This window comes from Carassius auratus, chromosome 19 (assembly GCF_003368295.1).
Source record: "Carassius auratus strain Wakin chromosome 19, ASM336829v1, whole genome shotgun sequence".
Taxonomy (NCBI): domain Eukaryota; kingdom Metazoa; phylum Chordata; class Actinopteri; order Cypriniformes; family Cyprinidae; genus Carassius; species Carassius auratus.
The window spans coordinates 25,928,904-25,956,624 of NC_039261.1; the positions used below are offsets into that span (position 1 = coordinate 25,928,904).

General features: G+C 35.7%; 3 protein-coding genes across 5 annotated transcripts; all 3 read left to right on the forward strand.

The window, feature by feature from the left end:
• Positions 1 to 415: 415 nt before the first annotated feature.
• Positions 416 to 1,911, forward strand: LOC113119984 (cyclin-dependent kinases regulatory subunit 1-like). The gene is made up of 4 exons (XM_026289776.1): positions 416 to 580; positions 845 to 915; positions 1,130 to 1,257; positions 1,360 to 1,911. Exons 2-4 carry the CDS (start codon positions 857 to 859, stop codon positions 1,404 to 1,406), a joined length of 234 nt encoding a protein of 77 aa, XP_026145561.1. The 5' UTR covers positions 416 to 580; positions 845 to 856; the 3' UTR covers positions 1,407 to 1,911.
• A 4,483-nt stretch (positions 1,912 to 6,394) lies between these two features.
• Positions 6,395 to 16,436, forward strand: LOC113119985 (nuclear GTPase SLIP-GC-like). Of its 2 annotated transcripts, none has more exons than XM_026289778.1 (18): positions 6,395 to 6,480; positions 7,878 to 7,910; positions 7,983 to 8,045; positions 8,807 to 9,072; positions 9,515 to 9,730; positions 9,824 to 10,018; positions 10,130 to 10,308; positions 10,564 to 10,603; positions 10,888 to 10,971; positions 11,130 to 11,223; positions 13,067 to 13,206; positions 13,296 to 13,460; positions 13,552 to 13,709; positions 14,638 to 14,761; positions 14,967 to 15,075; positions 15,264 to 15,397; positions 15,485 to 15,569; positions 16,352 to 16,436. In XM_026289778.1, the coding sequence occupies exons 2-18, from the start codon at positions 7,898 to 7,900 to the stop codon at positions 16,402 to 16,404; spliced, it is 2,118 nt and encodes a 705-aa protein (XP_026145563.1). In that variant the 5' UTR covers positions 6,395 to 6,480; positions 7,878 to 7,897; the 3' UTR covers positions 16,405 to 16,436. The 2 variants fall into 2 exon arrangements, with proteins under 2 accessions (XP_026145563.1, XP_026145564.1); XM_026289779.1 differs by having other exon boundaries at positions 10,582 to 10,603.
• Positions 16,437 to 22,465: 6,029 nt separating this feature from the next.
• On the forward strand, positions 22,466 to 27,676 carry LOC113119987 (uncharacterized). 2 transcript variants are annotated; one of them, XM_026289781.1, is made up of 8 exons: positions 22,466 to 22,569; positions 24,842 to 25,046; positions 25,148 to 25,193; positions 25,313 to 25,446; positions 25,533 to 25,747; positions 26,094 to 26,253; positions 26,484 to 26,587; positions 27,381 to 27,676. In XM_026289781.1, the coding sequence occupies exons 2-8, from the start codon at positions 24,845 to 24,847 to the stop codon at positions 27,420 to 27,422; spliced, it is 903 nt and encodes a 300-aa protein (XP_026145566.1). In that variant the 5' UTR covers positions 22,466 to 22,569; positions 24,842 to 24,844; the 3' UTR covers positions 27,423 to 27,676. The 2 variants fall into 2 exon arrangements, with proteins under 2 accessions (XP_026145566.1, XP_026145567.1); XM_026289782.1 differs by lacking the exons at positions 25,533 to 25,747; positions 26,094 to 26,253.
• The last annotated feature ends 45 nt before the right edge of the window (positions 27,677 to 27,721 follow it).

Below are 27,721 nucleotides of genomic sequence, written 5' to 3' on the forward strand. Positions count from 1 at the left end.
TTGTGATGAGTCGCGCACAAAACGTATTTAACTTAGTCTTGCAGATGTTAACGTCATTAACTAAAACCAGTTTCATATATGTTGAACATAAATGTAATCGGTCGTAATAATGAATCAAAAACAACCTTAACAAGGTTAAAAGCATAGGAGATATATATATATATATATATATATATATATATATATATATATATATATATATATATATATATATATATATATATATATAGAAAGAAAGGGAATAAACAAAGGGAATCAAAAGATGATATCAAAAGAAGGGCTACATACATTTAAAAAGTAAAAAGAGTAAGTTAGGCCATCGTAAATGCCAAACCACTGACATATAGTTCGTAGTCTTAGTGACGTCCTCAAATCTGGTCCAATCAGAAAGGACTTGTGAGCTTTCGAACACTTATGGGCGGGCTTCGAGCTCGCTGGGAGGGAAGTTCAAGCGCCAGGGAAACGTAGACGCTGGTTGATAGTTGCAACTTCGTTCTGGAAAAATACTTTTCATTTAAACAAACGTATCATTTGATGAAGTGAACTCCACGTTTATTACATTTACAAGAAAGAAGAATCAGTAAGTGTCATGAATTGCACTAATCCAGAATGTTTCACTTTTAATTTCCTCATTCGTTCATTAGCTAGAGTTAGCTAAGTTAGCCATCCTTGGAGGGAACGATCTGAAACCTGTATCGATAAAATCCCTCCAAGTTACATTTATTGAGAAGTAAAATCTACTATTGTCTTTTTATTTAAGATAAGTATTGATTTACTATACACAAACGATGTAAATGAAGTTTGACAAGTCAGTTAAGTGATATTTCGTCTGTTTTTCATCCAGAAACAACACGCTATGTCTCACAAGCAGATTTTTTACTCCGACAAATATGACGACGACAAATTCGAGTACAGGTAGGCAATTACTTAAGTCACCTGTACAGTTTACAACTAATGTTTTCACGTTATTGCTACTAACTGTTGCTAATAATCCGCTGTTTATCAATATTTAGTTTTCATACTTTCTAAATAAGTTGAAACATGATACCTGAGTATATTTTATGAGCTGTTAAAATGACATTTATAACGAGGGTCAAATGTAGGATGTTTGTTTTCCGTTCATTTCCAGGCATGTCATGCTTCCTAAGGATATTGCTAAAAAAGTTCCCAAGACCCATCTGATGTCAGAGACAGAATGGAGGAATCTGGGTGTGCAGCAGAGTCAAGGATGGGTACATTACATGATCCATCAACCCGGTATGTGTGTGTTTGCTAGGATGTCAAAAACTGGCCCAAATGTGTGCCATCTCTACTGTTGTCACTGCTGTTGTTCATGTTCATGACTTTGTTTCATTGTAGAACCACATATCTTGCTCTTCCGACGTCCTCTGCCTCAATCCCAGTGACCCCAGGACCACAAACTAAAGGAATTCTGAAAACTGGACACAATCTGAAGATGTCTGAGATGCCGGGTGCACCCTGGATCAGACGGTGTCAATATCATTTGTGCTGCTGCATTTATTGACAATTATGTGGGTTAGATTATCATCACTGTGCTTGATCTCTGCCTTAAATGAGAGAGAGAACTGAGTTTAATTTCCTGTTGCAACTGTATTTATTATTCTTTTCTAGTATATTATGTATATGAGCTTCACTTGATTCATTTTTTTGCATGGTGAATAGACTCTTAAAGGTCTAGCAGCATTGGAAATTGTTTCATTACACATACTGCTTTATTAAAATTAAATTCTTTTTTTTTTCTTTTCATTTTAAAGTATTAACAAAGATGTTTGTACCAGTATATGAGTCACTAATGCGCAGCTGAACCTATGTTCTCAAAAATGTTTTAAAAAGTCTCTCAATATAATGTGTAGAATAGTGTACTTTTGTATAATAAAAAGATTTCAGCTCAACCCTTTAGCTTCAACACCAAATCCTTACCAGATAGAAAGCAACAATGTTTACTTCTATGCTTTTACACCAATGGTGAAGTTAAGGACACTGTAATAAGTGCTTTAACTTTTACTAGACATGCACAGTGACGCAGCGATTGTAACTTCCCACTCTTACATTCCCTTTCGGTTGTTTTTAATTGCACAAAACACTCTTTCTGCTGCTTTATAAATATATATTTTTAGTGCAAATAGTTTATTTTCCATATTGTTATTCTTCTAGTAGTTTACTCAATGCATAGCAGCAAATGAATCTGACGTCTGGCACATGCATAGAAAATGTCAGACTTTTGGATTGCAACATAAGGTTAATATACTTAGATGGTATATTTCCAAGCCCCATTGACAGTGAAATCTTGTTGGCCTAAAATCTCTATTTAGTTCAGGTGATATATGAAAATAATGTTCACTTTTCCATAAAAACAACTTGTATAGCACTTGTATAGTTTGCGGCCCTAAACATTTTCAGAAATGGTTTCAGAAACCTCATGGTTGCCATGGCGATCATTTTACTATGACTATTTTAACCAAATGGTGTATTTTGTGCCATATCTCCTGAACCAAACATGAACCAAATTATTTGTATCTATGTTTTTATGGCCAAGGATTACAATGATACCCCATACAAAAACATAAACTGTTCAGGTGAAGAGTTAATGATGAATTCAGCAACATTAGAAGGAAATAGTATCTGTCATACTGACTTAAATGGAAGGGTGATTTAAGAGTTGATGGAGGATAGGAATTAAGTCTTTATAAATGATGGTATAGTGCTACAAGAATAAATATAAATATGGGGAAGGAATCAGCAATAGACCTTACCTTAGTATCTTAACTCTCTAGCTGGTGTTAGTAACTGGGAAGTTTGGACAAATGATACAGTAGGCAATGATCATTACCCAGTCGTTTGTTCAATTGGAGAAAGAGAGGAAATAAGACCCAAGTGGTAGAAATCCAAAATGGATATTAGCAAAAGCAGATTGGGACAAGTTTCAGAAACTGAGTGAGGAAGCTAACAATGACTGATTTATCTGAAGATATAGATGAAATAATCATATTACATCAACAATTATTACGGCAGCAGAGGGTTCTATTCCAACGAGTACAAACAGGAAGGAGAGAAAACAGGAGAAAGAAGGGAATGGGAATACCCAGTTATAGTAACAGAAGAAGGAACATCAGTACCGAATAGGGAAAAGGCAGAGAGCATGGTCAAAAGTACGCTACTGAAGTAGCTGCAGCGGTATAATAGAGTATTTGGAGGAGCTAAAACATGGGAAGAAGCCATAATTCTGATAAGGAAGCTTAGAAAGGATCTGTCCACCAGCTATAGACCAATAGCCTTAAAATCTAATTTATGCAAAATAATGGAAAGATGGATAAAAGAAAAAATATAATATGAGCTTGAGGAGAAAAGAAAGCTAGCAAATTATCAGAGGGGTTTAGGAAACTGAAGAAGTACCAGGTAATATAAGTACTAATTAGCTAATCAACTCAAAACACCTGCAAAGGTTTTCTGAGCCCTCAAAATGGTCTCTCAGTTTGGTTCACTCTGCTACACAATCATGGGGAAGACTGCTGATCTGACAGTTGTCCAGAAGACAATCATTGGCATCCTTCACACGGAGGGTAAGTCACAAACATTCATTGCTAAAGAAGCTGGCTGTTCACAGAGTGATTAATGTTAATAGAAGGTTGAGTGGAAGAAAAAGATGCACAACCAACAGAGAGAACTGCAGCCTTCTGAGAGGCTCAAGCAAAATCATTTCAAGAATTTGAGTGAACTTCACAAGGAATGAACTGAGGCTGGGGTCAAGCCATCAAGAGCCACCACACCACACAAGACGTGTCAAGGAATTTGGCTATACAGTTGTTGTTTTCCTCTTTTTAAGACAATCCTGAGGCGTCTTACCTGGGCTCAAGAGAAGGAGAACTGGACTGTTGGCCATTGGTCCAAAGTCCTCTTTTCAGGTGAGAGCAAGTTTTGTATTTCATTTGGAAACCAAGGTCCTAGAGTCTGGAGGAAAGGTGGAGAAGCTGATAGCCCAAGTTGCTTGAAGTCTAGTGTTAAATTTCTACAGTCTGTGATGATTTGTGGTGCAATGTCATCTGCTGGTGTTGGTCCATTGTGTTTTTTGTAAACCAAAGTCACTGCAACCGTTTACCAAGAAATCTTGAAGAACTTCATGCTTCCTTCTGCTGACCAACTTTTTGAAGACGCTGATTTCATTTTCCAGCAGGATTTGGCACCTGCCCACACTACCAAAAGCACCAACAGTTGGTTAAATAACCATAGTGTTAGTGTGCTTGTCTGGCCAGCAAACTGTCCAGACCTGGAGCCCAGAGAGAATTTATGAGGTATTATCTAGAGGAAAATGAGAAACAAAGAAACCAAACAATGCAGATGAGCTGAAGGCCACTGTCGAAGAATCCTGGGCTTCCAGACCACGTCAACAATGCCACAAACCGATCACCTCCATTCCATGCCGTATTGAGGCAGTAATTAAAGCAAAAGGAGCCCCTACCAAGTATTGAGTACATGTACAGTAAATTATCATACTTTACAGAAGGCCAACAAATCACTAAAAATGTTTTTTTTTTTTTTTTTATTGGTCTTATGAAGTTTTCTAATTTGTTGAGATAGTGAGTTGGTGGGTTTTTGTTAAATGTGAGCCAAAATCATCACAAAAGAACCAAAGACTAAAACTACTTCAGTGAAAGAGTATGGGTCTCATTCATGAAACACGAGCAGAACGAATTTTTGTGTAAATCGCGTGTAAAGTGGTTTTGGCGTAAATTTTCGGATTCATTAAAACGTTCCTATTTTCCAAATGTTAGTTGGTACGAAAGAAATCTACACCTGCTCCCACGCGTAAATATAGTGCGTTTAACGTCTGAACGTTTTGCTCATTAATACGGCTGCATTTTAATTCACCTTAATCGGGTACATATTTACACAGCATTTTGAAAAAAAATATTATATATATTAATTACATACGGTTTTTCTTTTAACTTTTATTATGAGAGCCAGTAATAGGATCTGTAATATGCTTCCAAACTTCCTTTTTTAGGACCTGATACGCCACTAGTATGCTTGAAAATAAAATGTGGCGTTTTGAATGAACTTCTGATAATAAAACTTCAATTTCTGCAGCTGAGAAATGTTTCTTTTTCAGTCGCTTTTGAGAAGACATGTTGAAATCCTTCGTTTGGTGTCATAATATGATGCTCATATATAGTTGTCAGTCGGATTTAATGGGCGTGATTTATGGTAATTGAGAGTGAGCGTGCACGCGCGTCCCATTTACGACTGATTGGAATTCATTAACACACACACACATTTCACTATCACATCTGACGTTTACGAAGTTTTTGTGAATCAGGAGAAGAGTTTTCGGGAAGTTCTCTTTACGCGCAAATCACTCAGATATTTACTCGTATATTTACGAATGTTTCATGAATGAGACCCAATGTGTTTAGAGTTTTGCAAAAAGAGCGCATTCGATTCGCAAATAGTCTAACTGCCTGAATGTTTTTAAGGTTTAGCAGAAAGAGGATTTTTTTTGTTGGGTAAAAAATGTTAGCCTGTATGTAAGTCGCTTTGGATGAAAGCGTCTGCTAAATGCACACATTTAAATTTAAAAATTTCTTCAACAAATTAGTTTAAGAATTTGTTTCGGAGATTAGGATTTAGTGTTTTAACAATTCCAAAAAATGTAAATGCAATAAATGCATTTGTTCTTAACAATGTGCATGTTTGAAAGTGACGTGACTTACAGCCAAGTATGACCCATACTCTGAATTCATGCTCTGCATTTAACCCATCCAAAGTTCACACACACAGCAGTGAACACACACCCAGAACAGTGGGCCTCCATTTATGCTGTAGCACCCAGGGAGCATTTGGGGGTTCAGTGCCTTGCTCAAGGACACATCAGTCGTGATACTGCCGGCCCAAGACTCGGACTCACAACCTTAGAGTTAGGAGTCAAACTCTCTAACCACTAGGCCACAACTTCCACAAATGTTAGTGTTCTTTTTGTAAGGAAGACAAAATTGGTGCAATAAAAAATTTATTGGCGAATTAAACATTCTATTCATGTCAAAAGACAAGTTTGATGCAAGTGAAAATAGTCTTGTCATTGTATTGTGCAAAATACAATAAATTTGGCAAACTCTATCACTGCACACACACATGCCGCCTTGCTATGACACACATACTTATTAATAGACGACAAAACCTTACAATGACATCCCAATGAGCAAAACATCTAAATGATACAGTTGTATGAATTGGTATTGACCACCAGATGGCGGGGTAGAGCACTGTGTCAAAAGCTTCGAAGCATCAACGCGGTTAGTACTATACAGTCTGGTTCCAACACTCCCTGGTCTCCCCTACTCAGTGTCAAGCTGTGATTGGCCGGAGCTTATAGTTTTGCATGATTTTAAATTAGCCTTCCTGGTAGAACCATAGACAGTAAAAGAAAGATATAGTCTACTTTTCCGTATCTTGGATGGTCTGACGGTGAGTACATTTTCAGCGATTTTTTTTTTTTGATGAACCGTTCCTTTTAATGGGTTTCTACACAGAAGTAAAAATAAAACTTAAAGTTGCACGTAGAAAAAAAAGGCCATTTTATCTAGGTATATGTTAATTTACCTAACAGACCTGAATGATTTACTTTCACTTTTGAATCGCCAATTTTTGCCCTCAGACAAATAACACTGAAAAAGATGCTTGATTCATCCAATTAAAAAAATATTAAAGTGATGATTCATGTCTATTTTAACTTGAGCCAATGAAAAATATATGACTTGCCCTAAGGGCAAACTGCACTGGTTTTGTTAATGTTTTAATTATTTATGTAAAACATATTATGTGTCGACCTACTTATTTTATTCCTTATATAAATATGGTATTTTATTCTTTTTTTCCCTTCTTTAACAGCGCTGCAGGTGTGTGATGTGACGATGTGTGTGTGAATCCTTATGTTCTGTTGTTTGTGCTGTTATTTGCACATGCACTAAACCTCAGAAGAAAACAAATAGATACTTTTTAACGGGTCACATACTCTAATCCATTCGAAATGAGTTTAAATCTAATTTAACATTATAATTTTGTTAACAGTGAATGGTTAATGCTAGGTCAATGAGCGTCAGTTGTTGTTCAGAAAAAATAATGCATTTGTTAAAAAATGGAAATCACTTTATAGAAATGTAAACTTTATTCGGAGCACCTAATCCCACCTCTACCCTAAATTTACCCACTTCTGAACAATAAAACACGTAACGGGTAAATAAAAATATAGGTCACAGGTATTTATTTCTAAAACTGACCACAATGCAGCAGTATAAATGTCTTACAAACAAGTCATGTTGCGTTTCAAGACTTCTGAAGCCATATGATATATTTATGTGAGGAAGAGATTAAACGTAAGGCTTTAATCATTGAAAACGATTCTGCTTCGTTAATGCGCTCACGTCTCATTCAAAATGAGAGGCATTTCACAACCAAGGATGACGTAAGGCTTCTTCTGGCGGCAATTTTTGAATATTGAACTTTTTAATATATTGTCAACACTTCTTTAACGTTGACTACTATTCTGGTAAGAAATCTAGACGACGTAATGGAGACCCTTCCAAAGGGGTGAATAACAAAAGATTTTGCTGCTGTCATGATCACTCCCAAAACACATAACACATTATACATTTAATTCATATTAAGGATGAGCTGGAACAGCAAAAAAGTCCAATCTTGACTCTTCTTCCATGACCATACACCTCCACTGCGTCCTGTACCGTCACAATCTAGAACTTGCTCTGATAGTGAGACGGTTCGTTTTGTTATAATCCGAATAGACGTGTTCTTAAAAGATTGATAAGAAAAAATATAACATCTCTAATATGTTCTTTCCCCTACAGGACTTCCAATCGATCCTACAATGGCTAGCCAAGGTATGCAAATTAAATATCATTGTACAGTCTGTGATTAAGGACAAATAATGAGTGGGATGAATTCTCTGTTAGGTACTAAAAGAAAACGAGATCATGACTCATCTGACTCGAGTATAGAGACAAAACTGACAACAAGTGAGTAAAATCTGAATCTGTCCACCTCTAATCTGTACTAGTATTAATCAGTTAGTTGCCTATAAAAGGTCTGCAGAATTTAGAGATACACACTAACTTAGAAAGGTCATATCACATCCATCCATTTTCCAAATGGTTTATCATATGTAGTATCATGAGGATGGAGCATATCCCAGTCTCTCAGGCCATGGTCGAAAAACATAACAAAAAAACACCCTGGACAGATGGCCATGTGTACCATTTTGAGTCAAGCACCTGAGCCATAAATGCTATATGACTGAACACTATTTATTAGAACTACATCCCTTATGAAACAAAAATATATTGCAGTATATTGGAAAATATCATGTAATATATTAGGCGCATATTCTTATATATGGGATTTTATATTTATTTATTTCCAATATATTGCAATATATTAAAAGCGGCAATCATTTTTATATTTTGCAATATATTATATAATATATATATATATATATATATATATATATATATATATATATATATATATATATATATAATATATTAGAAAATAAAAAGGGAACATAATATATTACAATATATCGCAATATTATTAAGTAATATATTGGTAAATATATTTTCCTTTCGTAAGGGATACCATGCACTGGTAAAACATATACTATAATAGAATTAAACACCTCTTACTTATGTTGCTCAGTGTGTGTGTGTGTGTGTGTGTATGTGTATGCAGGCACACCCATTGTCAAGCCCACTGTAACTCTCTTCTTTGTTGTACACAGATATGATCATAGAGAATGCAAGGCAAATTCTACAAAGAGTCACTAAAAGCTCAGACCTAAACGATAAAGGCAGCAGGAAGAAGGCAACCATAGGGGTTTTTGGAAAATCAGGAGAAGGAAAGAGCTCCCTTTTAAGTGCAATCTTGGGGAAACTGTATTTTTTACCCTCTGGTTGTTTTGGTGCCTGTACAGCTGTTGTTACACAGGTGGAAGCCAATCTGGATGACTCCAACTACACAGCAGAGATCGAGCTCTTCTCTAAGGAGGTTTCTTCATTTGTCCTAGCATGCCTTTAATGAGAGTTCTTTATCCACGTTTTTCTTCCCATAAGAGTAAATTCCCATTTGTAAATTTTATGGGTCAAGCTTCCGGTCTAATCCATGTCCATGATGAGACCGGAAGCTGGTTTTAGCCATACAAAACAACTAATTTTGCTGCTTGAAATCGCAAATTGATGGGTCTCCATATTATTTGAATGTATTATCTAAATTATGAGCACACTAATTTGTAATGCAAACAGTTTTACCATTTACTGCACGTTGTTATCCTTCTCGTTATTTCCCTATAGCAGTTAATGAACCAGAAGTCTCACCAATAGCTTATTTCTGCGTTGAAGTAAAAGGTGGTTAAATATGTAAATAAACCAGACCGGAAAGAACTGAACCAAGTCTTATTTTTCTCTATACCGTGTGTTTTGTACCTCTGCAGGAGTGGGAGAATGAGCTTAAAGATGTTTTCAAAGATATAAAAGATGAAAGTGAGGAAAGGAACGAGGACTTGATTGAAATGGCTGCAGAAAAGATCACTGCGCTGTATGGAGATGATGCAGACAAGAAAACATTAGAAGAGCTCCAGAATGATGAAACATTTGCTAAGATTGAACCATTTTTGTCTATCAGTAAGAAAATAATCTCAAGCAGTGATGTAAGTTTCTTGAGACTGTTCATTATTTAGCATTAAATGCATAATTCATTGCTAATTTGCTTTTCAGCAAAGTAAAACATTTTATCTCAACAGCTCTCTGAATTTACCAACGAAGTTGCAAGCTTCATACAACACAGTCAGACAAGTTCTGGTGGCTGGTACTGGCCGCTTGTGAAGAGCGTCACAATCAAGATACCAGACTGTCACGGACTCCTGGAGAACATTGTACTTCTTGATCTTCCTGGTACTGGAGACTGCAATAAGATTAGAGATGACCTGTGGAAAACTGTAAATCTATTTTAACACTCTTTTCAAAGAAACATTGTATCATATACATAGAACCACACAATAAATCTATTGTGACAGTATAAACCATATGTCTTATTTGAAATCCTGTAGAAACTGAGAGAGTGCTCTTCAGTGTGGATTGTAAGCGCCATCAATCGAGCGATCACTGACAGAGACCCCTGGGGGATATTGAAGCACTGCATTGAAGAACTGGGACCAGGAGGAAAATGCAAAAGCATTAACTTCATCTGTACGAAGACTGATGATATAAATCCAGGAGAATATATAAGGTTTTTTGTGAATGCTATAGAAAACTAAGGGCTGGGAAGTGGTCTAATTCTGAGTCATTACATATACTCTAAAATACATGTAAAGTCCAATACAGTTTTTCACCGTATATAGTAGGGGAATTTACTGTAAATCCTTTAACAGGTTTTTACTGTAGCATTTATACAGTTTTTTTTTTTTACCATTTTGTAGAGTGTAGTAGTTATCTAGTAAGCATGCAACACTTCACAACTTTTTAATATTCATTTTTTTTTTAGATCTGTACGGCTTCCAAGAGACCAAATCCCAGAAGACAAGGTTGGTAAAATGTTTCTGTAGTATGGCCCCTTTGTTTTCATTGTGCAGTACTTAATTTAGCTGTCAATTTCCCCTGTACGTTTGTACTGTTTTACTTTTACTAATGTTAGTGAGAGCTCATATCACCGTAAATGCAATTGAATGAATATAATAACCTACCGAGATGAAGAGGAGAATCTGTATAATACATAATCAACCCATAAATCTGATTTTACAATAGACCTACAATATATACACGTATATATTCATATATGTGTGTGTTTCTTTGTTTTGTTTTTAATTAGGATCAGAAAAAAACATGCATACTTCATAGAAATAACCATGCCAAGACAAGGGTCAAAGAAAAGTTTGAAAATTCTGAAATCAAGGTATTAATTTTTGCCTAATCTTCTTTATTACCATTCATTTTAACATTGTTGACAATAAGTAACAATGAACCTAAATGTCTACTAACTCTCAGAGTTCTTAACAGAATGTGTTCAAATTTACCATCAAAATAATGTGAAACATTTTTGTTTCTTTTTAGAAAATATTCAACACCGACAGTCAGTTTCAAGTTTTTACTGTGAGTTCCAATGCATTCTTTGACCACAATTTAAATCTGGAATCAAGTGAAACAGGTAAACTATCCTCTTTCTCAGGGCCGTGCACAGACCTTTTGAGGGGCATGTGCTGAAACTGAAAAAGGGCACCCCCCCCCCCTTTATATATCAAGATTATTTAGTAAGCCTGCATAAAAGGAAGAAATGGTCACATCTTCATGACAAATTCAGTAGTAACACAAAATAATAGTCTCAAAAGCTTTAGATTTATTCACGATTAATAACGACCATAATAATAATATTAGATAATTAGATAATATAGATAAACAGGGTTTTAAGGGCTTCTTTAAACCTAATACAACAGCAACCTTCTGTGAGCCATGTATCTGGCAAAAATTTGATACTGTGGTGGACCAGGGATGTTGGTCTCTTTAAGGTCTCTTATTCACTACACTTTCCCTAAAATAAGCCAGCAATGAAAAAATAAATAAAAATAGTGAAAAGTACAGTTGCAGTGAAAAGCATTTCTGAAGGATCATGTGACACTGAAGAGTACTGAACTGGAGTAATGATGCTGAAAATTCAGCTTTGATCACAAAAATAAATTACATTTTAAAATATTCAAATAGAAAACAGTTATTTAAAATTGTAAAAATATTACACAATATTACTGATTTTGCTGTATTTTGGATCAAATAAATGAAGCCTTGGAATGAATCATGAATTACATTCTGCATGATAAAATATAAAGATTTCAGTGATCTTCTGTAATTTTTAATTTTTTTTTTTTTTGTTACTACTAAATTACTGTAGTAAAACAATGTTTTACAACATTTTATACATGTGAGGACGAGCGGAGAGTATACCATAACATGATTAGCCTAAATGTTAATAAATTAAGTGTATCAGCAATCATAAATCAAAAAAGAAATTTATTATCAGGTGACGAGGATCACTCGTCGCTTTGTGTAAGTTCCAGTACGAAACAGCGCGGGGGGCGCACCTGTTATGATTTTCCGATGGTAAAAACAAATTATATGTTGTTGTATTACTTATCAATTTATCGTTTTTGACCAGCGAATGTGTGCAAATGTTATTGTTTTTCTGTCCGTCATTAAAACGGCGACGGCGCCTGACGCTGCGGGGATCACATTACATTTTCTTCTAGGTTACAAATTAGTTTTTGTAGCTATATAGACGGAGCGCTCAGTTTTTCCTGTGGTAAAATGCATTTGGCCAAAATAGCATTTTATTAAAGATGAAATGCTACTATCTGCACAGGCTATTTAAGTGTTGGCTATGACTAGATGGCAAATGCTAGCCCTGTCTCTCAGGCGACGTCCCACATGTCTCAGTCAGTGAGTCAGTCAGACATCAAATAAATAAAATATGAGCCTTTATAGACATAGTGTTTAGTAGTACTTATTCAAACAACAAGATATTTATTTACCCTTCGCAAAACTTTGTTCAGCTCAGCTGGTGTCTACTGTGCGGCTGCTGTGGAACTTCAGTTGATTCAATGAATATAGAGGGGGTGGAGTTATCAGCTTACTGACAGTTTGAGGATCGAAAAAGATTTACACAAGCTCGTTTTAAGAACTTTCATTTGCTAAATATTTGTAAAACAGACAGACAGACGTAAAGGGTGACCAATAGCATTGATTAAAAAAAAAAAGAAAAAAAAAAAAAACACCACCAAAAAAAGGGCACTTCGGAGTGTAAGGGCATGTGCTCTGCACAGGTTGAGCCCTACCTGTGCACGTGCCTGCTCTTTCTGTTTCTTTCATTTTACCACTTTATTAATTCATGAGAAAATAAATAAACTTGTAAAATGGTTGCATGCATATTTTTAAGCGCAAGTTAAAAATATTTTATAAGCACTGATCAAATGAGCCCAAATCACATGCTTGTTTATTTATAGAAATTCCAAAGCTGCAGGATGATCTGATGAATTTTAACAAGACCATTAATATAGAATTGACCAGAGATTATGTCAATAAAGCAAAGGGAGTTTTGTCCTTGATCCAAAGCGGCCAGCTGGATAACGAAAAAGAGAAAATGGTACAGTCAGAATTAGAATTAGTGAGTCTTCCCAATGCTGCCACTGTTTATTATTCTGTAATTCATTGCTGTTGTATGCATGTGTTTAGATTGAAATGAAAGTCAACGAATTTAAGAACAACCTAAAGGAGTCACTAATTGAACTGGACAAATATTTTAGAAGCATTTATAAAGATCTGGAGCAGCATCTCTCAAAGGGAGTGGAAGAATCAGTGAACTCATGTGTTGCCTCCACAAAGAAATTGATAGCATCTGTGAGTGTGATTCAAATTTTTTGCACCGTTTTAATAATTACTATCCTTCCTTTTAACACTTAAATGTTTTTTTTTTTTTTTTATTACTCAGAATAAAGATGGAAGAGGGTTCCATAAAATCCTTGGAGCTTTGTGCAAGAACTACGGATGCTATTGGTCAAAGAATTGGGATGTAGTTCTAGACCTGAACAAATCATTGGCCAAACATTTGCACAAAAACATTTATGATGATTTCTGTAAGATTTTTCCGTAAGTTCTGTTTTCTTATTCCATTTGTGTAGTTTAGAATAAAATCCAGCAAACTATTTACAGTTACATGATCAAGTTTTTAAAATAACGTTGTTGTTATTTATATTGTTATTTTTTTTTTTTATTATTAACATTAAATTGGATTAAAAACAGTAGCACGGCTTGTAAACCTGGACCAACTTTACATATAGAACAGTAAACCAGCAAATGCGACTATGCCAAGAAAGATATAGACTGAGTGTAGTTTTGTTGTGGCAGCTTATTTTGATTATTTACTTATGTTTGTCACAAATGGCATCTATGCAGGACCCAAAAAATATGAGTGGGTTTGTACTGGTTTTCCTTCTAGTGATGGGTCATTTAGGCCAGTAGCATACACTTTGTAAAGGACAAAATAAATTATTTGTAAAGCACAAAAAGAAATGATTTGTTCACCTCCCAAGTCCTTTCTGGTCTGAATATTTTGTTAACTTCGCAAACATAGGTTAGATGATAGCAATATAAAGCAAACATTGTGTTTTTGGGAATTTAGCCTTTCCAACGCTATCTCACGACCAATTCGTACGTATTTTACGAGGTGGCTTATTAGTACGAATTTGTACGACCTCACTCGTACGATTTTATACGACCCCAGTGACGGTTTAGGGGCGGGGTTAGGTGTAGGTCATTCTTACAAATTCATACGAATTGTGCAACTTGTAAAATACGTACGATTTGGCAACAATCGTATGAATTTGTATGAGTGTGGTCGTGCGAATTCGTACGAATAAGCCACCTTGTGAAAAATGTACGAATTGCCGTGAGATCGGGTTGGCCTTTCCCATCACTATTCCCTTTCAGCAATTCTCGGATTATATATCAAGAATTACAACTATGTTCTGTAAAATGTTTTTAAAATAAACTGCCAATGGATTTCTTTTGGCTGCAGTGTGACTGGAAAAACAGGGACGTCAGTGCAGGAACAGATTGACAAGTTCAGTATCATCCAGAGTGACTCTGCTTACACCAGATCTGACATACTTCATTACATTCAGGATTTCATTATAATCGAGGTGAGTTCAGCTGTCCTTTTGGAGACATTAATGGGTCACACTCTGGCCCTAAACCTTGATGTCTGTCTTCTGTTGAAGTCTATGTGAATCCTCATTCCTTATAATTAAGCAGGCTGTTTTTTTTATTATAAAGCAGTAGCACTAAAACACACCAAACAAACTTTTAATGGACAGATTTTTTTTGTGTTTTTCCCCATTTTGAAAGGAAACCAAACTGAAGGCTGCACTCAGCAGAGACATTGTTGACAAGAAAAAGGACATCTACACATCAATACAAATAACAATTGTGCATGAAATGGCTTCATGCTATCGGCGTAAGCTAGAATTTAAGAGTTACAATTTATCACAATTTATTTTAATTAATAAAAAAGCCACCCTGCATGACACAAAATACATTTTTTTCATGCAACACAGATCCAGGAATCGATTTATTTCCTTGTTCTGATTGTGTCTTTATGAGAAAGAGAATGAACGAATGAATACGGAGTGTTGTTTATTGTAGAAGCTGCAGCTGTGAGAGGAATAGGATCCAAGAAGAAAATGCAAGACCTGTTAATAAACACAGTCGATCAGAAAAAAGGAGACATGTTCGAAAAAGCAAAAATGGAAGTTCTTAAAAAGTTCAATAACTTAAAGGTACTGGTCTCACATTCATTAAGATGGTCATATATTCAGCTACAATGACTGAAGACAAATGGAATCTTCTCTTGTTTCTTTGTAAAGCTGGACATAAAAAGTACTCTTGAAAAAGAACTAGAGAAAGCAATAGAACGCTCAGAATCACAAAACAACAAAAAGACACGGATGGGTAAGAATGTCATCCTATTTCACCACAGAAATAATTTTAAAGGGGTCATATGATGTGTTTTAAATGTTTCCTTTCTCTTTGGAGTGTTACAAGCTCTTGGTGCATAAAGAAGATCTGTAAAGTTGCAAAGACTAAAGTCTTTATAAAAGTTAAGACTCTGCCATGCCCTCCTTTAAACGACTTGTTTAAACACTCCCCCACATCTCTACGTCACAATGTTGGAAGATTTGCATAACACTGCCCAGATGTTTACACAAAGAAAGAAGGCAGAACTTTTATTCTCGTTGTTGCCGCTGGCACAAAGGTTTGGAGATGATGTGTGTTTCATTGTGAAAGCAGAACTACTTTGTTTGGCCTTTCCAAAAGCTGACGATATTAGCTTCGTCAGTCCTAGTTTGTTATGGGTTTTATTGTTTTTCTCATTCTTCTGGGAGACGGTACCACAATATGGTAAGGGGCATAACATTTCCATCACATGCTTGAGGTATTCAGCCAATCACAATTCACTGGATAGATGACCAATCAGCATTCACCTTGCTTTTCAGAACAAGCTTTGTAAAAAACGATGTGTTTCAGAAAGGCAGGGCATAGAGGAGCAACAGTAATGTACTACAATGTGGAAACTAATGTGTTTTTTAACCTTAAACTGCATTACACCAAATACACAACATAAACATCATATGACCGCTTTAAACAAACAGACTTTTACAATCTGAAGTAGGATATTGAATAATAATCTCGGTCATTGCCTCATGTAATATCTTGTTATATGTCCTTTCTAGATGTTTCCAGAGAGATTGAAGAGCTGGAGGGACTTCTAGATCATCTGGACTGAAGCTCATCAAGCAAGAGAAACAGCACAAAAAACAAAAAACAAAAAAAACATAATTACTGTATTGTGCAACAAGTGTAACACATTTTCAGCTAATGCTTTCTTTAGTTTCAGAGCATTTCTGAATTTGGGGTTTTATTATAGGATTGCATGATATACAAACTTTATACTAATTTGTTGTTCTTATTATAATGGTTTTACAGCAAGAGATATAAATTACATTTAAAAACTTAACTGTCTAATTTTCAAAAACCTGAATACGTTTGATTAGTTTATAGGATAGACTGGAATGTAATTGGAAAGGTCTTCCTGAAACATATATTTCTAAATTCTTGATGTATTTACAGCGTAAATGTGAATGTTATGTGAGTCAACATCAAAATTACTGCTGCTGATGTTCACAATGTACCTAATCCAAATACTGTTGAAATGTTAATAATTATTCATTGATAAATGGTCTTGATCATAAAAACGTAACCCTTGTCCTGAAGAAATTGAGGTTTCAGAAGGCATTTGTTCTCAGAAAATGTAAAATCAGGTCCTTGACTGATAACAGACTTTGTCTGATATGCAAACATTTGGCCTATACAGGGCTAACAGCAAAGCTTTGTTTTCACTTCATGTGCTTTCACTCTAATTGTCTCGGAAACGTTACTATTATTTTGTGAGACTAAAGTTCAGGATTTAGCAATGAATTAGTAAACAATTTGTCACTGAACAAGAAGTCCACACCCATAGGTGTATTAGGTCTAAGATCCAAGGTCTTATTCTTTGCTTTACTTGTAAATGGAAACTGAATTGTCAGATTTCTCAGAGACATCATTCATACAAGGTAACTTTTCCATGATATTATCATATTTGAATTTTAAAGCCTTCTTTAGTCTAATAGTTAATAATATTTTATCGCGAAGAACAGTATAGGTGCATACATTTATTTTCAATAAATATTTAACAAATTTGTTAGTACTTTATTTCAGTGGCGTAGCCACGGGTGTGCCAGGCTGGCACACCTAAAAATAGATGCAGAATTATTTTTTATAGTCTCAATAAAAAATGTTTATTGGTTGATTCAGATCGGCACTTCGGAGCCTGTTCGCGACTCGGTTGGTTCAGATCGGCACTTCGGAGCATGTTCGCGACTCGGATGATTCAGATCGGCACTTTGGAGCATGTTCGCGACTCGGTTGATTCAGATCGGCACTTCGGAGCATGTTCGCGACTCGGTTGATTCAGATCGGCACTTCGGAACCTGTTAGCGACTCGGTTGATTCAGATCGGCACTTCGGAGCCTGTTCGCGACTCGGTTGATTCAGATCGGCACTTCGGAGCCTGTTCGCGACTCGGTTGGTTCAGATCGGCACTTCGGAGCATGTTCGCGACTCGGATGATTCAGATCGGCACTTCGGAGCATGTTCGCGACTCGGTTGATTCAGATCGGCACTTCGGAGCCTGTTCGCGACTCGGTTGATTCAGATCGGCACTTCGGAGCCTGTTCGCGACTCGGTTTATTCAGATCGGCACTTCGGAGCCTGTTCGCGACTCGGTTGATTCAGATCGGCACTTCGGAGCCTGTTCGCGACTCGGTTGATTCAGATCGGCACTTCGGAGCCTGTTCGCGACTCGGTTGATTCAGATCGGCACTTCGGAGCCTGTTAGCGACTCGGTTGATTCAGATCGGCACTTCGGAGCCTGTTCGCGACTCGGTTGATTCAGATCGGCACTTCGTAGCCTGTTCGCGACTCGGTTGATTCAGATCGGCACCTCGGAGCCTGTTCGCGACTCGGTTGATTCAGATCGGGACTTCGGAGCATGTTCGCGACTCGGTTGATTCAGATCGGCACCTCGGAGCCTGTTCGCGACTCGGTTGATTCAGATCGGCACTTCGGAGCATGTTCGCGACTCGGTTGATTCAGATCGGCACTTCGGAGCCTGTTCGCGACTCGGTTGATTCAGATCGGGACTTCGGAGCATGTTCGCGACTCGGTTGATTCAGATCGGCACTTCGGAGCCTGTTCGCGACTCGGTTGATTCAGATCGGGACTTCGGAGCATGTTCGCGACTCGGTTGATTCAGATCGGCACTTCGGAGCCTGTTCGCGACTCGGTTGATTCAGATCGGCACTTCGGAGCATGTTCGCGACTCGGTTGATTCAGATCGGCACTTCGGAGCCTGTTCACGACGATTTTTTTAAATTCAGATCTGGACATCGAAGCAGGAAGTGTTTGTCAAACAGTTAATTGGTGATAAATGAATATTTGGACTTGAGGCTTTTTTTTACCTGTCGATTCAGCATGTACATGGACCCACACACAAAGGTGGACACACTCTAGACGGGTGTGCCAGGTAGGTTGATCACCCGTCCCGCGTAGCGCGTGCGCGCACAGCGTTTGAGCCCAATACATGCCTCCCACAAATTGAGACTGTGTCACGCATAATCAATGCTTGCTCAAAAAAAGTTGGTCGCTATATCTGGAGTCACCAACCCGTCGATCGCGGTCGACAAGTCTATCTTGGAAGCATTTTAAGTCGATCGCGAAGATTTTTCAAAATCTGAGAAAAAAAGGTGCGAGCCTCCGGTGCTAGTTGGGAGGTGCGAGCCTCCGCTGACTGCGCGCGCACCTCCCGAAACAGACGAGACAATTATACTTGACACAACTGTTTTAGACTGAAAACCAGACCATACAACTGATTTAGACGCTTGTGCCGATGTGATGAGATGTGCTAATATCCGTCTGCTCGGGCATGATTGTTTTAGGCCTGTAATTGATTGATCATTGAGGTAATAGGGATGGCACGGTTTGCTGAAATAAAAAAAAACAAACCGTTCGGTTCACCACACACGGTTCGGCACGCGCTTCATCTTAAATCTGACAAAGCATCTGTAATTTCATCTGTAATATGTCTTGCTATAAATGGCACGTAAAAAAACAGGGTTCAGCTAATAAATGTTTCTGTTGATGCATGCGCATTCTGGCTTCCCAGACATTACAAAAACATGAAAAAAAGGATATATATTGAGCAACTACAATTCAGTTTAATCCTATAATTATATATTATAATTTATTTAAAGTGAATAAATTGTAATGAAAAATAAACAAAATGAAATGGCTAAAGTTCAAAATTATCATATTTGGAAGAAAATTATTACATTTAGCAATTAACTACATTTTGACACGACCTGCAAATTAACACTATATGAATGGTTGGACGGAAGCAGTGTGACAAAAATACTATCCCATAATTTTGCACAGTAATCTGACAATAAATGTGGCACACTCAGATTTTCATATGCACACCCAGAGTCTCTTTTCTGGCTACACTACTGCTTTTTGCTTAAATTATTAATATTCTTTTTAAATAAAGGCCATTTCAAATTGCCACTGAATTCCCTGTTAACAATGTTAAAATGCATTTATTAATCTGCATCATTATGAACAGACTGCCATAATGACTGCCCATTATACAAAATTTTTGACCACCCAATGCACCAACCTGGAGAGACTAATAATAATAATAATATAAAAAATATATTTGCAGGTGAAGTATCTATCAGGACTTGGAGGTTTTGGAAAAAAAGGATGTAATTAAGAACATAATGCAAAATGTCATAACAGATGATCTGGCTAAGGAGTTCAACTGGCAGGGGAGAGGAGATAAAAGACCCTTCTGCTTATTTTAGTAGATGTGATCAGAGGTAAAAACACCGCTGCATTAACACTTTCCACATACTGTACCAAGAATGTTTGGATTTATTATTATTCACATTCACTAACTTCAATAGTGTAAGCATAAGAAATAATTCAAGGCCTGAGATGTTTACCATATTTGCATCTGTACGAGGGTCTATGCAGTTCTTGAGAATGAGAAATCATTTTTCAAGTTTCCTCTTTCAGATGCTGCTCTGAGGCACAAAATTAACTGGGTAGACTGCGAAACTGAAATCAAAAAATATTTACAGAAAATGGGTTACAAGGCTGATCGACTTGGTCAGAAGAGACCTAGAGAGTATGAAGGTGAGTGACAAATGTCATTTGACTGTGTTTTTCATTTTATTTATTTACTTTTGTTATTTGATTCACTTAAACCTTCAACTTAAAACGGCAGATTAAATACAAAACATATACAAACATTATAATGCAGCTTGAGCATGATTTTCTAAAAGAAAAAGTCAGAAACAGAAATAATATTTCAATTTGTAATTAGTGTAATAATGATCTTGTCCATAGCAGGTTTTTATTTAGTCAACTTTACGTATATGTTTGTTCTTTCCCCCTGTATGTTCTCAAAATGAATCTCACACAGGCCTTGACAGCACCATCCAGTCAGCCGTTGAAAGACAGCCTTTTTTTGTGTGACAGAGTTTTGAATCATTTACTCATAGACCTACTCATATATATATATATATATATATATATATATATATATATATATATATATATATATGTAGCTACATAAATATGTACTAATAATCTATCATATAATTCCATTTGCCACTGGGTATTGTGTCCATATAAAGGTAATTTTTTAATTTTATTTTTAGGATGACAAGAAATCATGAAATATTGTAGAATGTGTTTGATGTAATATTTCTGCATGATTGGACATGTTTTCAGGTCTACACAGCAGTCACCTTAGCATGTTTGTCTGATTTCCTCAATATTCAAACAATAGTTTTTTTAAATGTGTAAACAGCTTTGATTCTACATAAGCTGTCTTTTTCAATTTCAAGATATAATGACTTCTTTAAAATAAATCAGAACTTAATAGAATTTCTCCTCTTTTTTTGATCATTTTGCTGCGTGAATTCAAACAGCATTTTATTTGTCAAAATGTGTATTGTTATTGACATTTTAAGTTGACCCTCATTTCCTTTCATTTCACATAATCTGTGGCATATACGCATAAAAATTATGCATTCTTAGGCAATTTCATTCTGTTGGTTAGGCTTCAAAAAAATTTATTCATTTATCTATTTAACATTTGTACTATTTTGGCATCGCTTTTTCGTTTGGCCAATGGAGCAAGTATGAACTTTTCCCCCTGTGTTTGCATTATATATTTATAAATATATTTTTTAATAACTGTTTTTGACACAGATTGGATTGACAAGTTTCTGTTTCAGTGTTTAACAAATAGAAGTAGTGTTCTACTGACACCTGTTAGTCATTCTATTAGCACAACATTTCAAAACATACATTGGTTCTCAAAATGTACACTTTTCTCACTTTTGTACAATGTTTGCCTCTGAAGGGATGGAAGGGAGCATATTAAATGTATTGAAATTAAACGGTAAAAACTGTAGTCTTCTTCCTGCAGCATATGTAGAAATGACTAAGTGGTTTGGTGAATTAAACATCTTCAAATAAATCTGAACTTGTGCCAAATAACTCACAATAAGGATTTATTTAAATATATTTAGCTTTTCTACACATTAAAATAACAAGGGAAATCTGGAGGCACACATATACACAACTGCTAGGGACTCATGTGCATAAAAACTAGCCCAAATAAAGCTAATATTTCTGTAAATTTGAACCATTACTCACTAATATATTGGGTCAATAATATACTGAAAAACTATAAATACTTGTAATATTTGTTCTGAAGATATAATTAGAGGTCATATCCTTTGTAAGTTAACCCAGAAATATAACATGAGTTAACTGAATGATAACAAAGCTGAAGTCTTTCCATGCAATAATGAAGATCTCCGATGGTCTACAAACATTCATCCAGCTCAGGTTGCCACATTTTCATTTGGCCTACAGGGCAAACAGATCTACAAATAACAACTTGTTTTCACTTAACATGCGTTCAATTAAATTTGATCTTAGCATGTCTTCTTTTGCATTACCATAAACTTACACCTATTATTCTGGCAGACTAAAACTCAAAAATAATGCCACAGTAATTTAACTTTATTTTGAAAATAAGCTTTATTATTATCAGTATTATGGAATAAAACAAAACAACCTAATACAGTATATAATCAATACTAACTCCATTTAGGCGAAAACTTCTGTTTTCCTTTCTTCACTTTCACTTTCCTGAGAAGTCCACACCCAAAGATGAATCAGATATTACGTCAGACGTCTTCTCTGCTCAACGTCACAGTGGAATCGACGGCAGAGTCCTGTCCTACAGGCACCATCCTAACAGAGATAAAAGGTAACCTTAAAATACATTCGGTCCTTACTTACTTTTCAAAACAATCTATAGACATACATATTACGCTACTACTAATTGATCCAAACAAGATTTCAACATTAACATTTTAGCTTCAGCTTTATCCTCGAGTTAGAATTTGTATTCAAGAAAGACATTCACACAAGGGGTAATATAATTACAAAAGCATTTATTATAAAGGGCTGGACCTTAAAAATACATCTGGGGCAAGTTCAAGCTCAAACCGGTGCACCGTTTTGCTACGGTTTCCGGAGTGAACGACATGTTTCCTGGAAACGGTGTGCAGTACAACGGTGTTTGAGATGCGTTTTCTCCATAGACACTTTTCTCCTTTTCTCTTGTTTGGTGGGTGTGGCAAACACAAACATGTTAGTCCAATCAGCAGCAACATGTAGATAAACCTTGCAGTATTAAAGAGACGGCTCGCACAAAACAAAATAAATTCACAAGAGTTAAGTGTATTGTTTGTACATTTTTAGTTAGGCTAAATAACTAAAATAATAAGAGCACAAGTATAGATCTGGAACTTCAAGTCTGTCTAAATATCATTTAGTAATGTCTTCAGGTACTTTCCTTAGTAAGGCGTGCTAAATGCTGATTAATGTAACAAAAATACTATGCATATTTATGTATGTTTCTATTGTTTAATGGACACTGTCATAAACTTTTCTATACCCCTCTGATTATATATTGGTAAATATTATATATCATAGCACAACAACAGTAATCAGCAATAATGATAAGCCTAATAACGTTACTCACAATAAAAATAATAAAGTCATACAGATCATAACACAGTCTTGGAGGTAAGATGTGAATTATCCTTCATCTGAAATGTTTGTCTTTTCATCCTGAAATGCGAGGCAAATATTGGATCACAATAATTATGAACCACAGTTTCCACAAATGCCTTCACTCGATTGGGATGTTCTCCTTTATTCTGGACGCAAGGGCATTTATGCCGATTTCAGTTTATAATTTTTGGCAATATAATTTTTCATACTATAATATACGTTTGAAAAGGTCGATTATGTGTAATTTGTGGAAGAATGGAAAAAGTGGAAGTCTTATTAATTAATCAATTATTTATGTAGAATTTCTGTAAATTATTTATGTAGAAATGTATATAGATGTAGAATGATTTTGAAGTTGGAGGAGAAATGAGATGGGAGTTTTTCGACATACCCTAACTGTTTTGAACGGGAGCGCACACAGTACGCAGAGCTATACAAGACGAGCGTTTGTGGTCAAAAATATTTATTTATGACAATGACAGATCGTTTCGCTAGATAGGAACCTTCTCCCTCGGCTTGGATTGTTTAGAGCCCTTTGGAGCTGCATTTAAACCATTGAAGTGCACTTTATGTAGAAAATCCTGGAATGTTTTCTAAAAAAAAAAAAAAAGAATTATCTGTAAATTTTTGTTCTGGAAGTGGACTAATCCTTTAATGGAATTGCAAATTCACCATCTTACAGAAGATGGCACTTATGGAAAATCCGAAATAAAGCTTTTCTCTGGTTACTCCTGTAATGCCGTTAAAACGTTTCTGAAGACAGTCAGATAAATTTATAACAAACAACACAAAGAACAACTCTTGGATTTGCATGAATCATATGAATGGCCAGTGACAGAACAATGACAGAATTTTACAGAAAGGTGATGCGTTTTCAGATATAAACACCATCAAGGAATTGTAAAAATTTATAAACAGTTCATAAGCAATTGCTTGGCAAAAATGTAGAATTTTCATTGACTGCAGAGTACGTTAAATTCATGAGTCTGACATAAAACAGTGATGTTGTTTTACTTTAAAATATGCAGTGCTCAAGTATTTAATCCAATAATAATTGGTTAAGTTAATGATAATCACGTTATATATCACCAAGTTATTTTTTGCAAAACAATGTTGATTTTTGAAAGAAACAAAAAGAACATGCCCATACCCCAACAGGGGCCCATTTCAGAAAGGAGGTTAAGTGAAAACTCTGAGTATGAGTTTAGGTTAAAAAAGACTGGTCTAGACCAGTGGTTCCCAACCCTGCACGTTTAGTATGTCTACTTAAATCAAACCACCTGATTCAGATAATCAGCTTATCATTAGTGACTTCAAGACCTGAAATTGGTGCGTCAGAGAAAGGAGTCATACAAAATGTGCAGTGTTGGGGTGCCTCCAGGATCAGTGTTGGGAACAACTGGTCTAGCGATGGAAAAATGTTCCTTTTCTTTGCTCTCTTTTTTTCCCCCTCATGGTAGGTCATGTATGCGGTTGTTACCTTGCAAGACTCAGATGAGTTGATGGTGGTACCATCAGATTGGTTGAGCTTAGACAAGAGACACTGTTACTGGCCTCCATTCAAATCCATAGAGAAGTGTATGGAAGCTGTTCAGAACAAACTTTACCCTGAAACAGAAGGCAAACCATGGGAGAAACTACGCATTATCTTTCTCGGAGAATATGGTAATGGTCACTACTTTAAAATAACAGTTTAATTTGGGATTTTGTACTGTCTTATAAGACATTCTTATTCTTAATATAATACAATATTCATCTTAATGCAGGCACTTTTGAGAAGGCAAAAGAGGGGCTCAAAGAATATGAAGAATGGTAAGTAACAGACTTACATTTTGTTAAAAAAAATAAAATAAAATTCTTCAAAAGATTTAAAGAGCAAAATTATTGATTTGTACTGTTTTGTTTAAAGTATTGTTTATTTTCTAATATAGGTCATATCCATTAGAGACTGTATTACCTGGAATAAAAAGAGAGGGACTTGATAGCACTCAAGGAATGTCAAATAATCAGCTACAACCACTTCCTCCAGAAACACCTGCATCTCCATCCAGAATGTCAGCTGATGGTGAGTCCACTCTTTTGACATAATCAATATGTGAAGTTTATTTTCTCTTTTTTTGTATTTATAGCACAACTCATTTTGCACAACAGACAAGGTTGAAATACTTCAAATGATGAGAGACGTCAAGAGCAATGTTCAGCAAAACTCTTCCATGTTAAAAAAAATACTCAAAGACAATACAGTTTCCGAAGGCCCCAGTAGAACATTTGTGCCTTCAAAAACCCTAAAACTGCCTCTTAGAACCTTTGAAGATGTGGACAGGACTGAAATGGAGCTCAAGAACACAACAACATGCAAAAAATATGTGAGACAACACAGCATTTATACAGTATTTAAAGGCATACTACATTTATTTGCTTATCACAAAATATATTTAAAATAATAATTAAAATCTAACAGTACTGGAATTTTCCTCTTGTTCCATGATGATAGATTTTTACCAAATATAGAAATAAAGAAATTCTGATTGTAATCAAAATTATTTTATTATCTTTCTTAGAAAAGCTTAAAGGTTCTTTAAAGAAAAATAGTCCAGGCAGACCATTATAACTGTACAGTTTAATGTCATTATACAAAATATTTGACCAATTTTAAGTGAGGATTGACTAATTGGAATAATTAAAAAAAAAAAAATTTAATAATCTTCACAGGTAAAATATTTGTCAAGGCTTGGAGGTTTTATTCCCAAGGACGTGGTTAAGAATATTATGCAGCAAGTCTTAACAGATGATCTGGTTGTGCAGTTCAACTGGGTGGGGAGAGGAGATAAAAAGGCCTTCTCTCAACTTATTTTAACAGATGTGATCCGAGGTAAACACACCGCTGCATGAACACTCCCCACAAACCAAGAATGTTTGCATTTTGTCTGCAGTTGTCTTTACTTTCAAATCAAAACCAAGGTGTAGAAATACAATATATATTTAAAGAATAAATTTGACCTTAAGAACATACTCTTTACAGCTGTGATTTATGAGGCACTATACTGTACAACAAACACTAGAGAATTTCTAACTCAACTGTCATGAATTTTCTTCTTTCAGATGCTGCATTAGCCCGAAATGTAAACAGGGGTCACTGTGAAACTGAAATAAAAAATTATCTGAGATGCGCAGCTGGTCGGAAGAAACTAAGAGAAAAAAAGGAGGTGAGTGATGCAGATGTTAGTTGTTATGTGAATGCACTCATGGGACTATATTTAGGATACGGATGAGCTCCTGACATACATACAAGGATTTCCTTGATTTTGATTTTAAACTCACTTCAAAATTATTTGATTAATTTGTTTTCCTTTTAGTAATTGTGTTAAACACCAATAACAGTGATCTTCATTTATTAAATGCCCAACTCTGTAGAAACCACCTTGTTTGAAGGGTTAGTTCAACCAAAAATTAAAATAAGCCCATGATTTACTCGCCCTCAAGGCATCCTAGGTTTATATGAACTTCTTCTTTCAGTTGAATCCCCAGTCAGAGTTGTATTTAACATTTTCCTGATTTCATATTTTGTAATGGCAGTGGACGGATGTTTCCGTTCAACAGTCCAAAAGAAGTCCAATAAAGCACTTCCATCCATAATAAAACGTGATTATTATGTTTTAAATATGGATTTTTTTCTCATAAAAACGCATCGATTTGCTACAGGACGCCTTTATTTACCCCCCCCCCCCCCCCAGAATCATGTGGAGCTTTTTATTATGGATTGATGTGCTTTATTGGACTTCTTGTGGACTGTTGAACAGAAACACCCGTCCACTGCCATTATAAAGCTTTGAGGAGCCAGGACAATTTTAAATATAACTCCTGTTGGATGCGACTTAATATATTCCTAGGATTCCTTGAGGGTGAGTAAATCGTTGGCTAATTTTCATTTTTGAGTGAACTAACCCTTTAATCATCATTGTATAGTATATTTTGTATAATTATGTCCTCTCCCTGCAGGTTTTGGGCATGAAATTCCAAATGGAATTTCTACCTCAATGACGGACAACCAGACAGAGAGGGAAATACCTTGGAACTTTTTTTAATAATTAGTTTTTGATAGGGATGCACTGATACTACTTTTTGATGAACAAGGTCGATACCAATATAAAGTACCGATCCCTGTATTTTCATTTGTTGGCTTTGTTCATTTAGCAAATGATATACAGTATCCTTCAGTTATTTTCATAATTATGCTCATTAAAATATATTCTACATAAACATTTTCTGATATTTAAGTCGCATTTTTATTTTTTTTATTTTTTTATCACCTAAACATGCAGTGACTTATATTCCAGTGA